This window comes from Haliaeetus leucocephalus, unplaced genomic scaffold, assembly GCF_000737465.1.
Source record: "Haliaeetus leucocephalus isolate CR32 unplaced genomic scaffold, Haliaeetus_leucocephalus-4.0 Scaffold351, whole genome shotgun sequence".
NCBI lineage: Eukaryota > Metazoa > Chordata > Aves > Accipitriformes > Accipitridae > Haliaeetus > Haliaeetus leucocephalus.
In genome coordinates this window covers 9909279-9936048 of record NW_010972787.1, presented here as the reverse complement: position 1 = coordinate 9936048, position 26770 = coordinate 9909279, and the positions used below count along the sequence as shown (strand labels likewise).

At 42.3% G+C, this 26770-nt stretch overlaps 1 protein-coding gene across 1 annotated transcript in view; it reads right to left on the bottom strand.

The window, feature by feature from the left end:
• Positions 1 to 26765, bottom strand: part of FREM2 (FRAS1 related extracellular matrix protein 2) — a 135783-nt gene extending 109018 nt beyond the window's left edge. Inside the window, exons 1-2 of the mRNA XM_010572814.1 lie at positions 21632 to 26765; positions 15736 to 15825 (exon numbers count right to left, since the gene is read on the bottom strand). Of these exons, the coding sequence (XP_010571116.1) occupies positions 15736 to 15825; positions 21632 to 26765 (5224 nt within the window). The remainder of the gene's footprint in view (positions 1 to 15735; positions 15826 to 21631) is intronic.
• Positions 26766 to 26770: the final 5 nt, after the last annotated feature.

Genomic DNA, 26770 nt, shown 5'->3' with positions numbered 1-26770 from the left:
TTAGAATTTTTTGCAAAAACTTCCCTGAGGTGAAAAATGTTAAGATAACATTAAGATTAACAAGATATACAAGAATGTGTGTGGGTGGGAAAGGGATAAGATTGTATGTTGAAATACTAAGCAAACAACATTACTAGTGATTATATGAAAAGACGTAACAATTCACAGATTTTGAAGGCTGTACCATTCAGCTTTCTTTTTATCTTCTTTAAATTCTTGGCTTCTCAGCTATGTGATTTAAAGGTCCTTCGATGACTTTCACAATAGCACTTCTTAATTTCCTTAAAGATCTTGGAGGGGGGCCAGGGAGGAGTAAGGATTGTTTCTTAAATATACAATTTAGAAGAATGGCACTGACAAGAATTTCCTGCAAATGATATATTCTCTTTCCAGTTTTTCCTCACTGAGCTCCAGGTGAGCTTTGCTGCTGGATCTAGTTGCATGGAAAATCAGTAATAGCTGAGAGTTTCTATAAATTCCTGGTCCGTAGATTTCAAGGCCAAAAGAAGCATTTATAATGATTTAGCTTGATCTTCTGCATTAAGAGAACATAAAATTCCATCCAGTAACTTTGTGTTGGATGTAGTTTGACAGGTGGGTTTTTTTTAGTAAGATACCTGTTCTTGAAGGCATCAGGGGAATTCATCACTTGCCTTGAAAATCTGCTACCAGTTAAGAGCATTCATGCTTAAAAACTACATTCCCATCTCTAATCTGAATTGTTATGCATTCAACTTCCAACCACTGACCCTTGTTATGCCACTTCCTACCATGGGTGAAATATAGAAATCAAGCATTCAAAAACTGCCAGCAGACCAGAAGCAGCTTAGACTCTTTGTTTAGCAAAATCATCATTATTGTTAAGTTTCACAAAATAAGGCCTCTCAGGAAATTACACTTCCCAGTTTTTGTGAAAGTTGACAAGATCCATTTCAAGCTGTCCAAACTGTCAATTTATGAAACTCAGTGTTGGCTAAATGTTTAAGATCATTTTGTCATGCATTGCTATGTCAAATGCTGTGAAAGAAAGCCTATGTTAACTCTTTGTGATTATCTTCATACCTAATATTCAATATCACCATAGCTATACTTATTCTGGAGTCATCAAACAGGACAAAAAAAAAAAAAAAAAAAAAAAAGGCAGAAGGGGACTTAAGCTTGAAGTATTTGCAACCCAGTTCACTGAATGAATCTGAAGAACTAAGCTACATGGACAGCATCATGTAAAAACCTCACAAATCAAAATGAATACTATGACGAAAAAACTACACTAAAATGATTTACTTTTCAAAAGTACTCAAAAAGTATGAAAACATGAGATTTAACCAAGGAATCTATAGAAGTCTTACAACATATTTTTGTATCGATTCCGTGCAAATAACAAAGTAGTACTGCAGGAAAAAACAGCATAGAAGCTATTTTTTTACCAATATAATACATTGCCTATTGATGAGAGGATAATCAAACAAGGCCATGTGTGGCCAAATCAGGGTACATCTGCATTTGCAAAAGTATGTCCCAGCTAGGAAACGCAGCTATGTCCCAAAGAGTTAACATACATTTGCACACACTCTTCCTAAAAATGTAAGTCAAGTCCACAAAAGATCTAGATTTATTCTCTTTCAGTTGTGGAAACCCAGGGAAGACCGTTCAACAAAGAACAGATTCATCACACATAAGAGCAGCCTCTGAGGTACCTGAGTTGAGGGAGGTTTCCCTATAAGCAGGCAGCTCCAGAAGGTAATGGAGTCACTTGAGATCTCAACAATTCAGTAATTACAGATTGTTCCCAGGCTGGCTGTGCTAATAACTTACACTCCTCAGATGCTTAGATGAATCTCGGACTTCAAAACAATGAATAAGATCTGGTTTACATGTGTTATTAAGAGAAGTGTAAAGAACCATGAAAAATCAGAAGTTGCATATTTAGAATTGTTTGCTTTGATAGATGGTAATAGTAGTAATCAAGAGGAGGAAATAATTTTATCATATGATTTCAAGCAGAATTGCTATGACTGATGATTATCAAACTACTATAAATAATAGCAGTAACTAGATAGACACCAATAATCTAAAACTACATTTGCTTATTACTCAGTATGTTCAAGTTAGTACAACTTTAAGATGAACATTTCAATTAATGGATGTGTATTTCTCAACTGTAGATTCTTTTGAGGCTTCTTTCAACTTGCAAGCACTCTAAGAGTAGCAAAGAGCATTTTCTCAGAAACAGGTCTCTTGGATGACAGAAAAGGGGGATTAGTTAAATCTAGGCTGTTTCAGGGGATGTAGTGAGGAGACTCAATAAAGAGGAAAAAAAAAGACTGACTTCATAAAAAAATATTTCCTTTCCCTTTCTCATCCTCTTTCCTAAAGTGTTAGTAAATGTTTGTTGGTCATCAACTGGAACATGGTGCAGCATGAGCTGATCAAAATAAATCCTATCATCTTGAATTCACTTGTGCTATAAACCTAGTAGTTCAGAAAAGGAGTTCAAACAGCAGTGTAATTCAGGGTGGTGGGGACATGACACAGGAATCACTGCAGGCTCACTACTTTGATGTAGAGTTGTGGGCTGGTGAGTGTGTGTGCTGAATGGTGAACAGGTACACATACAATAAGATACTTTAGAGTTAGGAACTGCATTAGCACTGAATTATTTTTTTCTGAAAAGAGTTATTTTCCCTTAAATAAATAAGTGAATAAAACATTTTTCTGTTGTGATCTGTTCCTCTGTTCTTCATAATCTGAAATCCAAGAATCATGCATTATATGATTTAGGGCAGAACCATTGCTTGTGAAAATTGTCCTGCTTATTTGAATCTAGCTCAGTTGTGACCCTTCTAGGGATCTAAAGCAGTGTATTTGAAAATAAGCGTATAGCAACTGTGCATCTTAAAATGACACACAGGACTCCACTATGCTATTGCTACAATACCTGTATGACATACTACTAAATGACCTTATGCCTGTCTTTAAGTGGGGGAAAAAATGAGAGCTATATAAGAATACATGAGCTCACAGACTGGCTGATAGGTCCCAATGGCAAGATTATAATCCCTCATTTTTAGGTCCCTTCAGCCACTGCAGTCCACCTAGCTTTAATTTAATGCCTAAAGTCTATCTATTTCAGCTACTCTGAAGGGTGAAAGATTCAGTCCCCTCAGAATATATTGAGGAGGGTCCAGCACAGCTCTTTCTTTTTTTTGCCCTTGTTTTTTCATTGGTGGCAAAACAGTGCCCAAAGCAATGCTTTGCTTTGTCTCATTCCAACTTGCCACTGGTGTACAAACAACAGGACTCTGCAGGAGCACAGGCGAACTCAAATTTTCCCAGCTCCTGCTAGGAAAAAGCATACCTCTGTCCCCAGCAGATCTAGTCATCTGATAACCATTTGATTAGCTCTCAATGATTCTTAGTACAACCAGGCTATGGCAGAAAGCAGGAGGCAGAAGAAGGACGGGGGAAGGAAAAAAAAAAGTTTGGATGGAGATGGAGGGCAGAGAGCTGAAAACTTAACTGGATGATCCCACACACAGGCATAAATGGAAACTCCCAGGGGCCAGGGAAAATAGGGAGTTAGGCTTTCACATGAGGGAAGATTGTGAAGGAAATGAAGAGACTTTTCCACCATGCTGGACAGAGCAGAGAACTCATGAGAGTTGAGCAGCAGTCCCAAAGGGCCTGATTTTAATGCAGTGCAACAGGAAGCCTGATCTGTGCTCCACAGTGAACAGTTACTCATTCCACACAAAATGACTCTGCTTCAATGAGAGGGATTCACCTCACATTTCCTATAGCCTAAAGGCTACAGCTGTTGTATAGGAAATATGCATTTAAGCTTCCTCAGGCAGCAGACAAAACTGAGCACAGGGCTCAAGTACCAGCAATGAATACAATACACTGTGACTAAGTAAAAGCGAGACTGGCAATCTCATGTCCTTTCGTATGTTTAGCATAACGCCCAAATCAGTCAAAAAGCTTGAAAATGTCCACTTCACCAACTAACCTGTAAATCTTGCCAGTGCTGAAAGCTGCCCTGTTTAATACGCACATGATTAATGCAATTCTAAGTACACATGAAAAGGGAAATATGGGCAAAGTTGGATTAGAATTCAGAGCAATTGCTCCTGTGCCACATCTAAATCTACTCATCCTCAAGGTGTCTCTCATTTTGTCACTGGTTATGGAGGGAACCTAAATTTATTGTGTCTATAAGTTTAGCACTTTAAGGACCTCCACTTGATTAGGATGAATCCAGGACATAATCCTACTCAAAATGCCCACTAGAGAAGTTCTGCCATTTGGATCTTAAAAGTACAATACTGCATCACCTATCCCTGAGGAAGAAGCTGAGAGCGATGCACTCGTGCATCTGCCAGAAAAAAATAATCAGTAATGACTAGTTTCCTCTTTATTAGGATCTTTTATCTCTATCCAAAAGACTCTCTGCAGTTCTCTCAGGGGGGATGTATTTGAGCACACAGTACTACAAATCCTCTACTGTAATGATGAGCCAGCTCAAAGGGCATTACTGAGGTTAAACAGTGTAGACAGTGGATGAATTCAGCTCAAAGCCCAGGAAAGACTTAAAATAATATGCAGAGTACTCCAGTGTTTTTTTTTAACTGGTTCCAGTGTCTCAGGCTCTTGAGCTCCCAGCTTTAGGCTCTGCCTAAAGAAGAGACATGACAGAAAGAAATCAAATACTTTGAGGGCCTTCAAATAAAAACTTTCAGGGTAAAATTGTTTTAGCGACAGTGAATAGTATGCTATTACTTACGAGAATCTTATCTTCTATGACCTGCTCTTGAACATCACAGTAGTAACTGAAAAAAACCCTTCTGACAGATTTTACTAATGCAGGATCAAACCACAAACCTCTAGGCACAAAGAGCCTCACTGGAGGCACTGGGCTTTGAATTAGGCTTCAAATGTTTCTTTAAAGATATCCTTACAATTCCCTCTCTAATTACTATGTTACACCCTAACTACAAAGCTTTAAAGAGGCAGCAAGGTGTGTGGTAACAGCATTCCTACCGTCTTGAAGAAAATGCACATTATACAGCAGAGTGAGAGAAGTGCTATGCTGGTACTTAAGTTAGAAGTTACTGATAATGGAATCCTGGCAAACATTCAGGGCAATGCTGTATCAAGCTGAATGAATTAATGTTTTACAAATGACTTGAACTTAAACAAGCTAAAATCCTTCTTCAGAAAGGGGGAAAAAAAGAAAAATTCTGTCTTTTCAAAGAGCTACTAAGGGCCTACTGCTAAACGAAATTCCTTCTAGTACTAAACCCAAAAACTAATTAGTTAAATCTGTAAAAGAAAGGTTAACTGAAGAACTCCCCAGAGAAAACAAGTCACAATATACTGACTTAAGAAATCCTCATCTAGGCCAAAAGCAAACAAAAATCAACACAGGTCAAATTAACTCATTAATTTACTCTAACAGGATTTTCACTCTGCTTGTATTATTCCCAGCTCTTAACTTCATAGAATCATAGTATTGTTTAGGTTGGAAAAGACCTTTAAGGTCATCCGAGTCCAACCGTTAACCAAGCACTGCCAAGTCCACCACTAAACCATGTCCATAAGTGCCACATCTACATGTCTTTTAAATACCTCCAGGGATGGTGACTCAATCACTTCCCTGGGCAGCCTGTTCCAATGATTAAGAACCCTTTTGGTAAAGAAATTTTTCCTAATATCCAACTTGAACATCCCCTGCCGCAACTTGAGGCCATTTCCTCTCGTCCTATCACTTGTTACTTGGGAAAAGAGACTGACACCCACCTCACTACAACCTCCTTTCAGGTAGTTGTAGAGAGCGATCAGGTCTCCCCTCAGCCTCCTTTTCTCCAGACTAAACAAGCCCAGTTCCCTCAGCTGCTACTTATAAGACTTGTGCTCCAGGCCCTTCACCAACTTGGTTGCCCTTCTCTGGACACACTCCAGCACCTCCATGTCTTTCCTGCAGTGAGGGGCCCAAAACTGAACACAGGACTCGAGGTCCGGCCTCACCAGTGCCAAGTACGGGGGGACAACCACTTCCCCTAGTCCTGCTGGCCATGCTATTTCTGATGCAGGCCAGGATGCTATTGGCCTTGGCCACCTGGGCACACTGCCGGCTCATATTCAGCCGACTGTCAACCAACACTCCCAGGTCCTTTTCCGCCGGGCAGCTTTCCAGCCACTCTTCCCCAAGCCTGTAGTGCTGCATGGGGTTGTTGTGACCCAAGTGCAGGACCCGGCACTTGGCCTTGTTGAACCTCATACAGTTGGCCTTGGCCCATCAACCCAGCCTGTTCAGATCCCTCTGCAGAGCCTTCCTACCTTCAAGCAGATCAACACTCCCATTCAACTTGGTGTCATCTGCAAACTTACTGAGGGTGCACTCGATCCCCTCGTCCAGATCATGGATAAAGAAGTTAGACAGAACTGGCCCCAGTACCGAGCCCTGGGGAACACCACTTGTGACTGGCTGCCAACTGGATCTATCTCCATTCACCACAACTCTTTGGGCTCAGCCATCCAGCCAGTTTTTTACCCAGTGAAGACTATGCTCGTCCAAGCCATGAGCAGCCAGTTTCTCCAGGATAATGCTGTGGGAAATGGTGTCAAAGGCTTTACTAAAGTCCAGGTCAACAGCCTTTCCCTCATCTACTAACTGGGTCACCTTATCACAGAAGCAGATCAGGTTAGTCAAGCAGGACCTGCCTTTCATAAACCCATAAATGCTGACTGGGTCCGATCACCTGGTTGTCCTGTATGTGCTGCGTGATGGCACTCAAGATGATCTGCTCCATAACCTTCCCCAGCACCAAGGTCAGACTGACAGGCCTGTAGTTGCCCAGATGCTCCTTCTAGCCCTTCTTGTAGATGGGCATCACATCTGCTAACTTCCAGCCAACTGGGACCTCCCTGGTTAGCCAGGACTGCTGATAAATGATTGAAAGTGACTTGGGGAGCACTTCTGCCAGGTCCCTCAGTACCCTTGGGTGGATCCCATCAGGCCCCATAGACTTGTGTGTGTCTAAGTGGTGTAGCAGGTCACTAACCATTTCCCCTTGGATTATGGGGGCTTCATTCTGCTCCCTGTCCTTGTCTTCCAGCTCAGGGGCCTGCGTACCCAGAGAACAACTGGTCTTACTACTAAAGACTGAGGCAAAGGCAACATTAAGTACCTCAGCTTTTTCCTCATCCTTTGTCACTGCGTTTCCCCCCACCATCCAATGGCGATTCTCCTTAGCCCTCCTTTTGTTGTATTTCCATAAATACAATAATGTATTTATGGAAAAAATTTTTATTGCCTTTTACTCCAGATTATGTTCTCGTTGGGCTTTGGTCCTTCTAATTTTCTCCCTGCATAACCTCACAACATCCTTGTAGTCCTCCTGAGTGGCCTGCCCCTTCTTCCAAAGGTCATAAACTCTCCTTTTTTTCCTGAGTTCCAGCCAAAGCTCTCTGTTCAGCCAGGCCAGTCTTCTTTCCTCCAGCTTGTCTTTTGGCATATGGGGACGGCCTGTTCCTGCGCCTTTAAGATTGTCTTCTTGAAGAACGTCCAGCCTTCCTGGACTCCTTTGCCCTTCAGGACTGCCTCCTCCCAAGGGACTCTGCCAACCAGGCTCCTAAACAGGCCAAAGTCTGCCCTCCGAAGTCCAAGGTAGCAGTTCTGCTGACCCCCCCCCTTACTTCTCCGTGAATTGAAAACTCAATCATTTCGTGATCACTATGCCCAAGATGGCCTCCAACCATCCCATCACCCACAAGTCCTTCTCTGTTCATAAACAACAGGTCCAGTGAGGTGCCATCCCTAGCTGGCTCACTCACCAGCTGTGTCAGGAAGTTATCTTCCACACACTGCAGGAACCTCCTAGACTGTTTCCTCTCCACTGTATTGTATTTCCAGCAGACACCTGGTCAGTTGAAGTCCCCCATGAGAACAAGGGCTAGTGATTGTGAGACTTCTCCCAGCTGCTTATAGAATATTTCATCTGTCTCTTCATCCTGGTTGGGTGGTCTATAACAGACTCCCACCATGACATCAGCCTTGTTGGCCTTTCCCATGATTCTTACCCATCAACACTGAACCCTATTCGTCACCATCAATAAGCTCTAGACAGTCAAACTCTCCCTAACATACTTCAATGCCAATTATAAAGAACAGGTCATATAATTTCAGGGAAAATTTGAACAGCATCCAAACACAATTTGGGTTTATGAAATAAAACTGATGTCTTCACTTTTCCAGAAAGTACACAGAGGTTGATGAAGTAAGAATGATCCTCATATTACAAGATTTAGCAATGCAAACAGAATCTTACAATAGTGAGAATGTTGTAAATTAAGATGCAAAAATTGCAAAAAATTGATGCCAATGTATGCCACCATTATATTTTCTCCATTTTTAACTTCATTCTTAGTGTATTTCCATAGGTTAAGACTCACTAACTTTTCTTGTTGAAATACTATTTTTCACATATCTGTAGTTTGTTTCAGATGTATTTATTCCTCTTGTATAAATAGTAATCTAATTTTTAATGAAATCCAGAAACTTCCTGGATACATTTAATCTACTGATCAGATGAACCTTTATGGGAACTCTAGGGACTCTACACAGCTGACTGGCAAGTAAAGTGATAAATGCTAAACTCATCCTGAGGGCTATTTAGAATCCCTCAGTGAAAACAGGTGGGGAAATCAAACAAGCTGAGGTGCTGTGAGCAGGGTTCCTTGACAGCAGCCAGCATCCTTCTCTCATTTCATTCTTCTCTAGACCTCTTTAGTCTGTTTGAATCAAAAATATTTGCAACCAAAACCCAATATAATTTCACAGGCTTATTATAGCTCACTTTAGGAATTAGTGTCTTTCTGCAGGTTCTTATGTCACTGGCAATCAGTGTTACTCCTGAGAGTTCTCAATTCTTCCACTTAAGCCTAGTGTGTCTCCTTAATCCCTTTAATTCTTGCATTTTGACCTAATTTTAATGCTCATTGTCATGCTTCTTTTGCTGCTAGCTGGGCCTTATTCTGTATCATAAGAATATAAAAGCTAAATTGTGGATTATTTTTAAGTAAAAAGCCTGCTAAGGACTTTTAGGGCTATGTTGAGCATTATCTTCCTTGCCTCTCACCTGACCAGATCAAATGAAATCAATGGCACTATCCAGCTCAGTAGGATTCAGCTCCAAGAGCTAAGCTGGCCAATTTTGTTGTGAATACATTCTTCTTTAAAAGTGTGATTATTCAGCAAGTGATCTCAGCTTAAAACTAGAAAAATACTTATCACCAGGTGATGGTGTGGAGACATTTCCCTTCTAGCCAACCAACCCAAGAGTCAGGGTGCTCATTCTACATGCAAGACAAGAGTATTGGCCCTGACTCAGAGAGAACCAGAACCAAAATCTCCCTGCCCTAAAACCTGATCTAAACCAGCAGCCTAAAGGTTATTCTGGAATGCACTGCTCCTAACTGGCCTGTTCAAGCCATTTTATTCTGTGGAACATAGAAGGTATTAGCAGAAAAGGAGAAATACAGGGGGGAAAAGAGAGAGGAGGAACACACACACAAAACGAGACAGAATTTGTTGGCCCCATGGTAACAGTACTCAGTTGGAAAGCGGAACATCAGAGTCCAGACTATGTTCCAAAGAGCAATTAAGAACTCATATACACAGACAGCAAACAGAAAATGAATACAAAACTGGCCACAACATAAGTGAGGGCACATTGTGGGGAGTATGGGTTCAAAGCATCTGAAATGAAGGAAGGAATTGCATCCGAGACTTCCACATTTGGACAAAGTGCCCTAACTTCTGTATAAAAGGCAATTAAAACCACAATTGCCTCCCCTTTCTTAATCCAGAACAGTACCTAAATCCACCCCTTCAATTACACTGCTTTGCTTTTGTTAAAAAATGACCAATAATCCAGGATGGGGAGCACAGGAAAACCTTGCTTTTGGATAAAACCACCATTTGAACCCAAATAATTAAAAACAAACAAAAATTCTCTTGCCAAATCAAACAACTACTTTTTTTCCTCTCCAGAAAACGTTTTGTTTCAGCTGGACACAGACCTTCTTTTCTGTGTATATATTTGGAGGATAAGGTGATATTCAAGTTAGAAATGGAAAATTCAATCATTTCCAGCAGCCAGTCTAAAACACCAGTACAAAAGAAACCAATATGACTGGTACAGAAGAAAATTAAAATCTTTCCACTGAGATTAGTAAGGCTTGTACTAGACTTTCTATATGCCCCATATAATCATATCTTACTCCTGTATACTTTAACAGATATTAATTTTGCTGTGACCTTGCAGCCACATTCACAACAATGCCCCCGTGAACTAATTTTTTATTTACAGAAAGGTTTATTTTGAGGTTTTTTTTTTCATTTGGTTTGGTGTTTTTTTATAAACTGTAGTGTCAAACTACTGTTTAAATTCCCTGGTAATACTTACAGCAAGAAGCGTGACGTGGAAAAATGTTCGGGCACCAACGTAGAGTATATAAAAACAGCAGCAACAAGCCTCGCAACAGAGCAGAATCTAATATAGTACTTGGCAAATGATGGCAAACATACTGGCAACTTGTGATGCCCTCGCATTTAAGCCAAAGATAAATGTAGTTGATGTTTCTTGCCAAGACTAGAGTGCCCAAATGCCATATCAAGCAAGGATGCTGCAAATAATTGCCAATGACATTTTACCAGTCTGCTTCTTTAAGAACTGTCAGATATTGAGTCCAAAATGTCTGTTCCTACACTATTATTATAGCTCACCCAGGAAAACACATCAGTGTTATGGCTTTGAAAAACAGCACTGACAACTGTTTTAGTTTAATAATTATACTCAGGAGTGTAATATTAGTCTCTCACAAATGAATAAACCATACCAGAACAGTGACATTCCTAAAAATATATTTTTTATTTAGTAAAGTGAAGGATGACAGATGAAATAATTGTATTTCACAGACTTAATGGAATTTTTCTCTAAAGCAGTAGAGTAGTCCTCCTGTAATTAACATAATTTTTTGCATAAACATATTTGGGAAAAATCTAAGAAGCTTTCTCAGAAATTAGGTTTAAAGGCTACCTTCAGGGAATTGTTTTTGAAAGATTCTTGCCTCGGTGGGGATTTAACCAAATGTTAGTACAGGAAAATGCAGTGCTGTGTTAAGGCATTTAGGGATCTGTAATGAAAAGTTTAAATGAGATTTAGCTAATGATGTAAATCACCAGTTTCAGTGAGCCTTGGCTTTGCAATGCTTTGGCTTTAAGTCGGAAAAGCTGTCCAAAGAGCCTGAAATAAAAAAATTCTTGTTTCTTTCCTTCCCTAGTGATCCTCACATTCCTAAAACAGCCATGAGAATCTGTCATAACTTCCCCTTTTGAAACCATTCTACCCTTGAGGCACTGTACTGCAAGACACCACTTAGCAGTCCTAAAGAAGCGGTTTGGAAGACTCCACTGAAGCGGTGAGCAGAGAAGGGAGTTAGGAAGGGAGGGACAGATTATGGTTCAAATTAAGGCCGAACAGGAAATGGGTTTCCCCCTTGCATGATCTTTTTGGGTTTTTTTAAGAATGCTCCAGGCCCAAAAGGCCCAAATCAGGGTTATCTCATTTTTTTCCTCAAAACAGGAAAATTTAACGGAACTGACTGTAGTGCAAAACACTGTTAATATGGCACCAGCCTCTTGCAACAAAAAATACTGAGGCACATAACACAAATTTCTTCCATGGGTGCTGCAATCCTGGTTGACAGTTTCCCAAGCTTCAGAAGACAGAGAGGGGAGGAGGAAGAACAAGCAAGGCAGACTACTGTGATGAAAGCACTAGCCAAGCAACAAGCAGGTCAACAACAAAGTCATATTTTAAAAATATTTTGGGGCAGATCGCTATTTAGAACAGATGAACATTCCTTCACTGACTTTACACCATCTGAACTTGATCATTTCAGTTATCCACACACCTGAATAGAATAAAGAATTTTTCTTATGTGAAGCAAAAATGAAGACAACAATAGTCCTTTACAGAGAAGCTCTGCTCTTTAACTGGCATTCAGCACACTGCTGTAGTACTGCTACCCCAGTCCCAATACCCATTGCTGGGTAAGGGAATGTATTTGTATTTGATACTGCCTCTGGAGGTATGGGGTTTGTGTTGGGGTTTGAGCTCAGTGCCAGCTTTGGGGTATGTTTGTTTTACTCTACACAATCAGTAGAATCTGGCCAAAAATCAGCCTTAAACCAGTTTAACCAGTTTCATATTATTTGATACAGCACATTTCATGAGAAAATACCTTCTACAGATTGGATAGGTAGGCATTTAGATTCATATTCTTATTCAATTATTATGACTTCTGCAGTGATACTGAAAAAACTCAGACAAGCAGAGCATAAAGTGAAGGTAAATGATGGATTTCAGCTTTAACTGTGCATTTTCAGTGCTAGTTTCTCATGTAAGGAGTAAAAATGCCTCAGACAACTCACAAGGGATGTAGCATGAAATTGTAGCATGCAGTTTTCTGAAACAGGCACAAGAGCTCAACACACTGGAGCTAATTTCTGTCAACTTTCATTCCATACGGATTAGTGGCATTTTGCATAGCTGAAGCACCAACTCTATGCATGTATTTGGCAGTGCCATACATATCCAGTTTCGTCGAGCTTTCAGTAGTATGAAGTTCCTGCAGACACTGCAGCTTCTCATTAAGCTTATCAGATTTAATTTACTCTGTGAGTCTGTTTTTCACTAATTAAAAGGCTCAAGCATTTTCAGCTGCATCTTTTTCTTCAGCCTAGTGAGTCTCTCAACAGTGTGCAAATTTACAAACCACAAATACATCCAGGAGTTCAACTATCAGTCTGGATTTCCTTTTTTTTTTTTTTAGCTCCCCACAGGAAAAAAAATCCAACCATTTTCCCTGCCTTCTGATAGTATTGGTTCCTTTACTAATCATCAGGATTCACCACTGTCACATGCTTGCACTTGCTAAGATGAGTTTTTTCTCCACCTTCTTAATAGAATGTGGAGGCCGCTTCTGAGGAAAGAGATTAAACTGAGACTATTTTACAAACTTTGTGAAAAACAAAATTCCACACTTTCTTCAAGGTTTTGCTAAAATGGTCTCATAACTTTTTCACTATCAACAGGTCTCCACATGATCATATTAAGATCAAAATTCAAAACAAAACATAAAGCAAATTGCTAATATGAAATACGGTAGTTTCTGTCAAAGCATCACACAGCTAACTCGGCAGCACCCAGTATACTACAGTGTCTTCTTGTTCCAAGTATGACAGAAATGCAAGGGCTCACCCACTTTAGAGCAGATCATCCTGAGACTAAATACCTAAACATGAAGAATAAAAACCTTTTCTACCTTTAAAAAATATCAGTGCTGATAAACAGCTGACTTGTGTTCCATTTATTTCACTTTTTAATTACTCTTATGAAACATGCCATTTAAAGCCAGAAAAGCATTACAGCCATATGTAGGTAGGTAACTGATGCTGACAATGAGACTCTTTCAGAGCTTAAAACCTCAACCAGTTCTTTCTGGTGAAACCTCTCATTTTGGTTTGAATACAGCGGACCTGTGCTCTTGCTTGTGAATTACAGTCCTAAGGCTTTCTTTGCTTTTATTTTTAAATGGCCTTCCTTTCTCTTCATATTGAGCCCATTTCTGTTCTCTGTAGTTATAATCAGAAAGTTATCATAAGACAGCCATAATCCCTGAGCCATTCTCCAGTTGTCTAGACTGCAGTTTTCTCCCTTAGCCAGTAAGTAAAAAAGTTTGTTCCAGTACCATATTCCATGCTTTCAGATCCTAGGTCACGATCTGGTATGCAGCATGGCACTCACCTTACTCCCACTGTCAGAAACTGAGCAGGCAAAGGGCCAAGAGATAGCACAGCACTGACTTTTGCTCTTTTTCCCTCACTTACACCCCTAGCCTGCTGTTGCCCTAACTTGCTTGGCATAAATGCTAGCCACATGTACAGGATAAACAAAATTCAGATCCACAACAAAATTCACACCAGACCAGTTTGATGACTCCTTGTACTTGGCCTCCAGGCAATTGCCTGAGGTAACAGACTCTGGCTGTTACAACTCTGCCAAGTAGAAGCAGATGTGGCAGGTAAGCTCTCCAATGAAAGAAAAATTCTTGGTATAGCATTGGAATATATTAAGTGCAATTTGCTTTAACTACACATTTGCCACTTGAAAGTGTTCAAATAGCATGGAGAGAAGTCTTACAAACGTTAGGTTCTCAAGGAGAAACTCAGTTTTAATGTTAATCAGTTTGCTCAGAGCAAACTTTCTTCAGCTTTAATTACTCCCATCACATGAAACCTTGAAACATCTCAAGACTGAGTTTTTGTTCACCTACTAGAAGAACAACTTGAAAATCATGAACAAGGTCACCATGTGGTGACACCTGTCATAAGAAAATGATGGTATTACTAAGAAAATATAGCACCCCGTGCTCCATTATCTTTACTTAGCTTTAAATTTCTCTAACCTACATCTCAGTTAAAAGAAAACATTTAAGGAAAATAAGTCAAGTGTTACAAACTCTTATCTAATACTTGTTCTCTGATGTAGCAAAGATTTGCAAAGACATTTTCAGAAGTCTCTAGAGCTACTGTCTCTTCTGTGCTTGTCCAACACAATGAACAGGAGCATGTGCTTTAATATGCCGCTCCAGAAATGATAGATGGTGACAAAACTGTTCAATCTGTTACAGACAGGACAAATACCGGCTCACTGATCTTAATACTGCTAATTGGCTGTGCTTCTTGTGAAGCAGTAACACAAGCTGAGTACACAAGCTGAAAATAAGCTAACTTGAAGCATTTTTTCTAAGAAGTATATTATTAAATTAACTTATAAAATTAATTGCCAATTACTCATAGAGCTATATATCACATATTAAAAAAGGTATTAAAGTAACATAATCTAGCCACTTGTTACAACACACAGGAATATCTACATTTAGGAATATTCGCATTAAGTACAGAGTTTGGATGAAAAAAAAAAGGCCTGTTAATGTGTTTTGTTTACCCCTTAAACTGTTCTTTTGTTGTTCTTTAAAAACAAACAAACAAACAACTACATTTTTTTCCTCAAGCGAGTATATGCCAGTATACTCAATTTGTTTTTATTTTTTCTTTTTGCATTCTCCACAATCCTACAAAACAATATTAGTCAGGAGAATTCACATCAGTCACCTGACAAAGACCTTTGACAAGCCATTGAGGATTCTGTTATGTTAAGCAGGTAGAATCAGACCTTGAACTCCAGGCAACATGTACATCAGAGACAATGAGTCCATATGAATAGTTTTATAGCTGGAACCTTTAAAGAGGTAGGCAACCATAACTGCAAATCAAAATTTGAGAAGTTTCTCAAGATAAAAGGCTTATGAGAATTTATGTGTAAAGAGCCTGGATAGGGAATACAAAGGTAAAACTACAGAAAGCCCAGGTATCTTAGTAGACTTAGAGAATTTCACTTTCTTGCTAGAGTAGGTTGAGTGTTTTTTCATTAATTGCAATTACCATTCTATCGACACTTCTCAAAATCACCAGGAATAGTCCACAATATGGGAAAGTCATAACAAAAATCATAATCCAGGAGGTAACATGGACTTCCCTCAGTTAAATTCAATGTTCTTAAACTCTTTCAAAACAACAAAAGCACAGATCTTATGAGTACTCACCACCATCTTCAACCATGAAATGAAAAATGTCACTGGTGGCATTGTCACCTCCTCGTAAAACATAGCATATCTTCATGCCATCAATATCAGCTGGAAAGAGTCAGGAAAAATAGATTTTATTTTAAATGCTGAAGGTAAGAAACTGTTTTTATAGAAAAACTTGACATGTATTAAATAGTTCAGCTTCAACAGAGAGAGGTCAAGGTTCTCTAGCAGAGCTCAGGAGTTTCAGTATTAACAGCACTTAAGTTTTACATATACCATTCATTCTCCCTCCCTTTACTTCCCCCTCCTCAGTGCCCTCTTTCTTTTAAGATGTATTTACAAAAAGAACTGAAAGGAAATGTAAAAACATGGGCTCAACAGTCAGAACTACTACATATTTTTAGTGGGGCATTTTCTTAAACAGAGGTGTATCTTCGCTAAGATATTGGTTCTGTCATTCTTCATCCTGAGAAGTACTGTAGTAGTCACAGAAAATCTGTGGCTGAAATGGGAGCAAAACCCAGGGTATTTTCTATGTTAAGTTCTACCCTCCATCCAAGAGGCAAGGCAAATTAGCCCACACGATCCCCCCCCCCAGAACTAGATTACTCCTGGCATGTGGTCCACCTCTAGAACAGGATATCTGTACACATTCTGCGGTAGAGAAATCTCAATCTCTTTAGTCCCCCACAAAAATGCCTTCTCCACCAGATCATCTTTCCTAACAGCATGTTTTCAAAGGATATGGCATATAATCTATATGAACTGAAATAAATAGTGCTCAAACACTTACAGTACAGTGATTTGACTGTTTTAAGAACACAAATACATGCAATTAAAGTAGAGAAGACTTCCATAAGAGAAAATTCAATGCACAATTTTGAATCATCAATTGCAATAAAGAGACTATATAAAAGGTAAACAAATATTTATTAATATTGTGTTTTCTGGTTTCCTTGAGCAGTGATGAGAAACATGTAATACATAAAAAGTAATCTTTGTCAGTTTCTCTGAAAGACTTTTATTGGTAAAAATCCATGTCTGATACTTTTTTAAGAAAAAGTGTTAGAAATTAATAGCATTAAAGTGGAGCTCAAGTACCACCCAAGTTCTCCTCCCATGTTAGGGCATATGCATTAGTAAAAAAAAGCCGAAGGCACTTTTGTTAGAGCTCCTCAAAATCCTCAGTTCCAAAAGTAGCCAGACATCTTCTAGGGCAAACAAGTTAAGAGCATTATCAGTAAATATATGTCACTGAAGAATCTCTTCCATAAATATTTGAAACTTAGAGATCAAAAATTCATGGGGCTGTAAAGAGGATGCAAACAAATACCTCTTCATGCCAGTGGAGCAAATAAATCTTTCATCTTGCAAACACTTACACAAGTACTCAGCTTTGCCCATGGAGATGACCTTACCAAAATCCATGGTTCCAACACATATAAAGATAAGCACTCGAGCCAGCTTTTGCAGGACCAGGACCACCTCATCAAAAAAAAGTCGCTTGTCATCCGAACATCTTAATTTTGTCAAAAGAATTGCAAAGGAATGACCTGTCTTCTGTTCATTATGCTGGTTATATTAAAACTTGCCTAGTTGTAAGCACAATTCATTACTGTATAACTACCGTGCCTGCTAAATATTAATGTGATATTGGAATTCTCCAACATAATTTTGAAATCCATCCAACAATTTTCTATTTTAAAAAAATATAATTATCTCCACTAGATCAGGGCACTGATTTCCCATTTAAAATTCTGCAAAACTGATGTCGTTATTAAAGGTTACATGTATTTATATATATTCTTTAAGAAACAAATGCACTTCGCAACTTCATTCGTCTCTCTGAAAACCCTTGCCTGAAAAAGAAGATAAAAAGCATTATCGGGGTGAATGCTGAATAAAAGCATTGCTTGCAAAGTGCTGCGTATTTGGCTGGAGTAGCCATGTAGATATCTTTGGCCTCAGGAGGCTACATGAAGTGCTGAGACATCAACCAAGCTATGTTATTGCCAAGGCAGATCCTTACTCTCCACTATTCCTTCCCCTTCATCCTGGCTCCTCAGCACACCTGCAGAGCTGTGGGATGTGACCTGGCCCTTACTCACAAATTTACCCATGTGGGACCGGGGACTCCCAAAACTGCACTCAGCAGTCCGTCACACTTTGTACATTCAAAACATTATCCAAACATGAGCTACCTAATTGTTATATACCACTAAACTTCTTTAAATGTGAAAGACTTGTCAGTTCCTTAATAGACTTTCCCCACTTTTAAACAAATTATCTAATTTTAATGAATATCTACTATGAACAAATTCCAGCCCTGACTTGCAGAGACGAGTGCAGTACAATTATGCAGACTCAATATTCTTTGTATGTATTTTTGTCCTAGGACAGCACTAGACTAGAAATTACGATGTGGCAAGTGTTATTCTTTAAGCTTTCTCTTCACTATCACCAAATTGTAAATATAAAGCACAAAGAAACAAAAATGAACTAAAAGTGCTGCTTTCAGGTGTGACATGAAGTAACAGACAGTACCTGAATAAACTTATGAACCGCTTAATGTATTTTAAGAATATTTTACTTTGTTATTGTCACTTGCTCACCTCTCTCATTCAGATTATTTTAACAATTAAACAGGAAAGTATAAAAAGCACCAACTATTTGCAGAATTTGGGGACCTTTTAACAAGAAGTTAATTCTTCCACACTCTACTACCCTCTTTGAGCAATCCCAATTAACTCTATGAGCCTCATGAGCAAAAGATTACCTACTGTACTTGTGGCAGAAGTATTTGATGTATACTAAATAGAAAGCCCCACACTGATTGTTCCTGAACCAAATAGACAACAAATCTCCTGGACGTGCTATATTCTGCACAACTGCATTTTGACTGGAGGCTTTTAGCTCATCTTGCAAGCTAGGCTTATTTCCTTTCTAGCACTTAATAAAGTCTTGTGGGCAGCTATTGAAAAGCAATCTCAAGCATAAGGCAGAAAGCTGTTTGCTAAACAATCACTCTGCCCTCTCTTTCAGTTACAGGCACCCTGAAAAACCAAACTGCTCAAAGCTGCTTGCACACAATGACTCTTGCTTCATCAATGTTACCTCACTCAAAGCAGTCAGGCTGCCTGTTCTTACAGTCACAGACCCAAATCCAAGGAATGGAGTGTGAGGTGGTAGAGTATTAGTACAGACTTCACCAACTATTGAGCACCTTTCAAAACTCATCTGCATGTGACCCTGAACAGCCTCATCTGACTTCAAAGTTGGCCCAGTTTTGAGTAGGGATTGGACCAAATGACCTCCAGAGGTCCCTTCCAACATAAATTGAAAGACTGTAACTATGTTTTACAAGCCTCATCAGGACCCATGCCTGTTAATGAAACTGGCACTATTCAGCATTTTGTAAGAGGTTGCCCCACATGGCAGGATAGGACCCCTAAAAAGGGGGGAGATCAATACATAAAAGGAAAGTGTATAACAGCAGGTCCAATAGTCAATACAGGAGCATCCCAAAGTCAAAACTATTACTCATGGCCAGTTGCAAACCCTACACTTATATTAGGATCATTAAAAATAGGACAAAAGAGGGTCTTGTTTACTCCTGCCCTGAACATTATATAATTATTCATCTCAGTACAGCATAAACATGAAATATGCATAAATTCACTACTCTGGATTTGACAGCATTTTGCACATTAATGGTAGTAGGCCAGAAGGTGAGGGACAACAGTGAACTACACACAGAGTTTTGAGTATGCGTAAGACCTCTGTGTCTCACATTACTTCTCAAAACTGTGGCCTTCTAGATTCAGACAAGAATTTTTGTCTCCCTGCCATTCACAACCTCTCCCATATCCAAAGCGGCTACAGACAAGAGGGCATCTGAGGAAAAAGGAAAGGAAAAGACAGTGCCCTTTCATCCACGACTTTCACTCCCAGGTTATTCTATGACTTCCAGCAAGTTCTCTTTCCCTGTCCTCAGCAGATGTATTATCCTTGTGTAAGCTTGCTGCTTTCTGCCTTTCAAGCAGCCTTTCCAGACACCTCTTCTCCCTCAAAGTGCTTGGCCCTGCATTCATAAGACATTTTTATGTGTTTGCTTCATAAAATACAAACCATTATAAAAAGCATCCAGGAAGTTGAGAAGAGAGACACCACAGAAATAACATAGATGCTCAGGAGGTATTTGCTCATAGAGGCCAAAGGACAAAATTATTGAAGAAATGTGTATTCCTTAAAAACACTCTTCAACTCAACACAAATGAGAGTGCTTGTGCCAGTACTGTCAGGGAACCTGTGAAGTTATATCATTTTCTGGGTATCCTCACTAGCTTTAAAACCAATTTTTCCTAAGGGTTGCATGCTTCTCACCCAGCTCAGGCAGCCCCAGGATATTAAGAAAGCCTGCGTGAAGCCCAGTGAGCATGCCATGTGGTCAGACTGCCAATTGAAAGCCAACTAACAACTTCATTTGGGTCATCTAACAAATGTACGCCTGGCCACATGGCACAAAAGAGAATGGAATATGTACCTATCCTAAGTGCCCCCCTCCTTGAAAAAATGGGACATCACTGTGATATGCAGTGGTCTGCTTTCAAGGAACACTCACTCAATAATTCTACATTCCCCAATGTAAAAACAAAAACAAAAACAAAAAAACCCCAAACCCAAACCATTAAAAAAGTGATAATCTGTTTATTTGCTCACTCCCATTCTCTTCTGTTTCTCACTCACCCTGACAGCGATACTCTTAATACTACTCACAGTTCACTACTGAGGCCTTACATTTAAGGAGTTGTGGCAGCTCCCAAAGCTTAGACATGGTTTGGTCCCTCCTCATCCTCTTTTTTGCACTAATACTGCAGAACTTAGGGCATCCCAGCCATTCAGAAGTACATCAGGCCTGTTTGCAAGATTTCGTATATCTGACAAGAGCATCACTACAGCCAAGACTGTAACACGGGACACATACTGGCACGCGCTCTGTGAAATGAAATACAGCCAACTACAATCTCTAGCCTTACCACCTACACAGCCCAGCCCATCTGGGCCCCTTTAACTTTGAGTGTCCATGCTGTTGTGCTGTCTGCTCGCTCCACAGCTGCAGGAGGCTCCAAGAAAACTCATTTCATTGTTAATTAACCAGCTATTAACTCATTGAAAAGTAAAATGGAAAATTCTCTGGAGAACAGCTAATGCTCCCCTTTCAATTAAAGTTACTTCATAGCCTTGTGTTGAGGCTTTATTTCAGAACATATGGCACATGTGGTTTTCATCCTATTTATACCACCTAGTATTTTAGTTCCATGTAAAAAGTAACTACCACTGACATAATTTTAAAACATTTACATTACCTTTTATTTTACCACAAACACTCTGTGGTTAAGATTTGTGTAATTACGGCAACAAATGCACTCATAGTATATTATTTCCCCATGTTTGGGAAATGATTTTGCTTTTACAGTTAAACGCGCTCAGATTGCATAGCAACTGATACTCTAGCCATGGTATGACAATTAGTTAATAATAGCTTGGTCACTCCCATTGCATTTTCTAAATAAAACTGTTTAAAGAAGGCATTCAGCCTCTAAGGATCTGGAACCACGTGCAGCCCAATTCTGTTATCCAAATTTCTATCACTGGTAGAAAGTCCAAATCAGTTATTTGGACTGTAAGCTCTCTAAAGCGAAGATGCTCCTTTATTCAGTGTTTATCCAGTAGACCCCCTTTGCTGTTTAAAGCTGTCACAGATGCAATAAATAATAAACAGAACTGAAAAACAATAAAGCCATTATAAATAAGCTCACTGTTGGAAAGTTTTGCCCACCGATTATTATAGAGATTGGCATGAAAAAGAATGTTTCCAATGATCTAAAGAAAGCACAGAGCATTGTAATACCTTGGCTGAACTGGCTGATGCTATGGTTGCCTTTCCCCAGGTGGATCAGGAAGCCATGGCGCGGACTCTCTGTGATTCTGATCTTAAGAGTAACCTGTAAACTGTCCCTGTCTTCCACTTTGAGCACCTTGTTGGTAATCAGAAACCCAATGTGACCTGTGGGCAGAATACGGAGAGTCTGAGCACCCTTATTTATTACAATTTGAGGTACACTGTTGTCCACAGCCATTATTCGAATCTTCATAGTCTGAGGTTTCCTTGTTTCAAACACAGTGTTGGGGAAGACATAGAAATCACTATGAGTGCCATCCGTAACAGTGAAAGAGAAGCTATCCTCAACTGATTCTGTGCCATCATGTTTGTAGCTGATTAGATTTTCATTTAGATCTTGTTTAGTGAAGGTGGTGACTGGTTTGGAGCTATTAAACATGATCTGACCATGAACTGGTATTTGAGTGATGATAAATTTTAGCAATGCATCAGGTGTATCTCTGTCTTCTGCAGTCAGTTCAAATGGGGTTATCAGTTTGTATTCATTTTCACTCACCACGAGGTTATGGATTGTGATGACAGGTTTCTTATTGTCCACATCACTGATAGAAATTCTGAAAGTACGAAATACAGGATTATAGCCATCAGTCACCTCAAACTCAAAGCTGTCCATCTTCACCTCATCTTCTGAAGTGTGAATGTAATAGACTTTATTGCCTGCTAACAGGAGTTGAGTAAAAGTGGAGATGGGTACCCCAGGCTGATCTGTGCATTCAAGATGACCACGAACAGGTGCTCTGGTAATAGTGAAAACTAAGTTCTCATCTGGACTATTCAGGTCACTGGTGCTAAGCAAATCAGTAGTAAGGGTTACCTTCCCTCCTTCCTTCAAAGAAACTCCTTTGCTGATCACATCTGGGAAAACAATGTCAGTGCTACCTATTGTCACATAGAAGTAGCGGTCAATGAGAGGATTTATTCCATCTGTCACATCAAACTTAATAAGATCACGAACTCCTTCTTGGCCAAAATGGATATATTGAATTAAGTTTCTATCCACTTCATCCTGGGTGAAGTTCATCCCCAGGGTGATATTCTCGACTCCAGCTGAAGGCTTTATTCTCTGCAAGACGCCTTGTCCTGGCCCATATCTTATAATGTATGTCAAGGTTTTGTCTTCAGAATCGAGGTCAGTAGCCTTCAATATTCTGTTATTAATAGTTCTAGTTTCCCCTATTTCAATCTCCAAACCATCATTGATAGCCATCCTGGGTGTCTCGTCATCTACAGGAATAACCATGATGAATACCGTTTTCCTAATGGTATGTTTACCATCTGTGAGTTTCACCTCAAAACTGTCCTCCTTTGTCTCAGAGTCATCATGTTCGTAGAGTATGTTGGAGTTCTCTGTTATCTGATCCAAAGTGAAGCTCTCCACTAGGACAGTTCCATTGACCAGCTGGTTCACAACATGGCCATGCCTGGGAAGCCGGGTGATTGTGAACATTAACTCATCAGCAGGGATGTCTGCATCAGCTGCGTTGAGGATAGGGGTATCAACAACTAGGCTCATGCCTTCCATGACAACAAACTCTCGTGTAAAGATTTCAGGCTCTTCATCATTGATTGGCATAATGACAATGGGGAAAAAGTGCCTTTGGGAAAAGTTAATGCCATCAGAACATCGGAAAGCAAATCTGTCTTCAACAGGCTCTACACCCTTATGTATGCTTTGAACATAAAAAATATGCCCTTGACGGAGGTCTTTCAAGGTAAAAGCACTTATAGCTATACCTGCTCTGGATTTTTCAGATCCTGGGGCTGGAGAGATGTTCTCTACATACCCAGATGTGGGCTGCGCAAGAATGGTGCAGAGTATATCATCACTAGGAGTATCCACATCTTCAGCTCTGAGGTGAGCAGGAGTAATGACCTGTTTGTCGCCTTCCGTTACCATGAACTGCTCCCCCACAAAAATCTCTGGGGCTTGACTGTCAACAGGAAGAATGGTCACCAAGACCGAAACTCCTTGAACAACATTGCCCCTGACGCTCCACTCCTCAGACAGGTCAGACAAGGTAAGGTTGAAGGTATCTTCTTTGGGCAGAAGGCCTATTTCACCACCAGTGTGAGCATATACCACAGCACCATCCAGCAGATCCTTCTGGGAAAATCTCTCTGCAGGCACCCCTTGAACCAGGATGTTCCCATGCTGAGGAGGATCCTCTATAATGAAGGTCAACATTAAGTCATCTGTATCCTCATCCGTGCCCTGAATGACATTAGCAGTGACTTCAGCAGCACCATTCTCCAGCACATCCAGGTAGGAACCAAGAGTGCCTGGCGGCAACCGTAACGTAGGAACCTCATCATCAACTGGGTGCACGTTCACTTTCAATGTGATGGGCACAAAATGAATCCCATCACTCACATCAAGCCTGCAGGCATCACTGTTGGTCTCAGCTCCACTGTGCACATACACCACCCTCCCTTCTCTGATATCCTCCAGGCCAAAGACACCTCCTGGAATCAAACTGTACCCAGAAAGCTGCAACTGGCCATACTGAGGAGCCTGGGTCAGGATAAATCTGAGATGGGCAAGTTCAGTGTCCGTGTCACTGGCATCCAGCTCAGTTGGACTAAGAACATGGCTGCCTCCCTCAGGCAAAGTGAAGCCAGTATTAGTGATTTCAGGAGGCTGGTTATCCACAGGCTGCAGGTAGATGGTGAAAGTCCCTTCAGCTGCATTGCCAGCTGCATCTTGTACTTGATACTGAAACTGAATCAAATGAGGAGCCACCCCCAGTTCTTCCTGTGGGGGTCGGAACGAGATCTTGTGATGATTGATCTGGGCCTGGGTGAAGTGGGTAACTTCCACAGAGTGATCCTCAGTCAGCACGAGGGATCCAAGGCGGGCTCCATATACATCTGGAGGGTGGTTAGTGTCAGTGGGGGGCTGGGTTATTGTGTAGCGGAGTTCACGGTCCCCTGAATCCTGATCTGTGTAACACAAGTGTTTCCTCCGCAGTGGGGTCACCTGCTGCTCTGCAACTATTAAGTGCAGGCTGCTGCTACTATGCAGCTCTGGGGCTAATCTGTCTACAGGATGTACCCGGATCACAAAAGCCTGTGGTCTGGAGCGGTTGGGTGGGTCATTGTCATCCTGGACTCTAAAGACAAACTGATCCAACACAACCCCAGGGCCAGGGCTGTGAGGCCCAAAGTGGTGGTAATAGAGACGCCCTTCCACAATGTCCTGCTGCAGCCACTCTCTCACTGGCTTTTCATAGATTAGGGAGCTCCCTGCTAAACTCGGCACCCTCCTCCAAGAAAAACCCTCATCATCTTCCTCCTCTTCCCAGCCAGGAGGTGGCTGTGCTTGACGGAGGAGGAGCTGCCCAGCAGTGGGGCCAGACTCCACTGTGAAAAGCAGGATGGCATCCTGCGAGTCAATGTCAGTGGCGCTAAGAGCTCGGGTGGTGATGGGCACTGTTTCACCCTCAGCCATGGCCAGCCCCATGTTAGCATTGAGTAGGGGCGGCTGGTCATCAGTGGGCACCAGGGTAATGGGGAAAAGGAACTCAACGCGGTGGCGAGAGCCACCATCTTCTAGCCGCAGCACCAGGTTGTCACTGAGTGGAGACTCACTGCCGTCATGCTGGTAAATGACCCGGCCTGCTGCCAGCTCAGCCACGGTGAAGTGTTTACGAGGGGCAGCAGCTGCTGGGGCATCCTCCAGGAGAGTGAGGTGGCCATGCCTCAGCCCTGCCACCACGCTCACCCGCACCTGCTCAAGGTCATCCTCATCACTGATCACCAGGTTGGGGCTGGGACCAGGGCCCGAGAGAGGCCGTGACTGCCCCTCATAAAGCACGAGGCCAGTGTTGCGGGTCACCACAGGTGCCAGGGTGTTCATGGGCTTCACCACAATCACAAAGGCAAAGGGCTCTGAGGCAGCACCCTCTGGGTCCAACACCTCCAGCTCAAGCTCGAAAAGCCGCTCCTGATCCGAGTCCTCCACGGGCGGCTGGTAGGCGATGCGCAGCTCCCTCACATCCCGCTGGCTAAAGGAAGAGACAGGCAAGCTCCGGTCGTCTGTGCTGACCATGTGGCCCTGGCCGGGGCCAAAGGGAGAGGTGATGTTGAAGAGCAGCAGGTCTGGTGGCGACTCAGCATCCTCAGCTGCCAGCATGTCAGGCGTGACGGCGGTGAGGACGAACTGGTCCACCTCCATCATAAGCATGGCCAAGAAGCTGGGTTTGGGGGCCACATTCTCAGTCCCAGCCCGGATCCGCACCAGCACCTGGAAGTACTCACGCTTCAGCAGCGCCCCGCTGCCCGCCGCCTCCCGCAGCTCCGCCACCAGCGGCACCAGGTCGCGGTTGGGGGAGCCACTGGCCGCCGTGTGCCGGTAGCGCAGCCCCAGGCGCAAGAACTCCTCGCAGTCCCACATCGAGGCGGGCACCGGGCCGCCCCCTGCCGCCTCCTCCTCGCCCGCGGCCGCCGGCGGGGAGTTGAGGATCTCTCCGTAGCGGGGCAGCCCGGCGAGCGGCGGCAGCAGGCCCACCCGGCAGCGCTGCCGGCCCGGCTCGAAGGCGAACTCCAGGCTGCGGGCGTCCAGCGGGTTGCTGGTGCCCCGCAGGCGCTCCACGGTGAGGGGCAGGTTGCGGGTGACGATCTCCAGCTGGGTGAAGAGCACCTCCACCTCCAGCACCAGGGGCAGCACCAGGGAGCGGCTCGGCGAGTCGTAGCGCAGCTGCAGCCGGACGCGGTCCCGCGCGGGGCTGCGGCCGCCCAGGTGGGAGTACTGCACCTCGCGGGCCCCGAAGTCGCAGGGGAAGCGCCGGGGGCTCAGGCGGCCCGGGCGCTGCCACGACGGCTCCTCGTCCAGCACGGTGAGGTGGCACCGGTCCCCCGGCTGCACCTGCAGCACCAGGTCCCGCGCAGGGTCCAGCCAGGCGGAGCGGCCCAGGGGCACCCGCAGCCCGCGGTTGGCCACCACGACGGCGGCCGCCTCGGGCGCCCACGGCGAGGAGACGGCCGCGCTGTCTGGTGGCGGCTCCGGCGCCCCCACCCAGGCGCAGCCGGCCAGCAGCAGCAAGCCGGCCAGCAGACACCGCGGCGCGGCGGGGAGAGCCTGCATCGTGC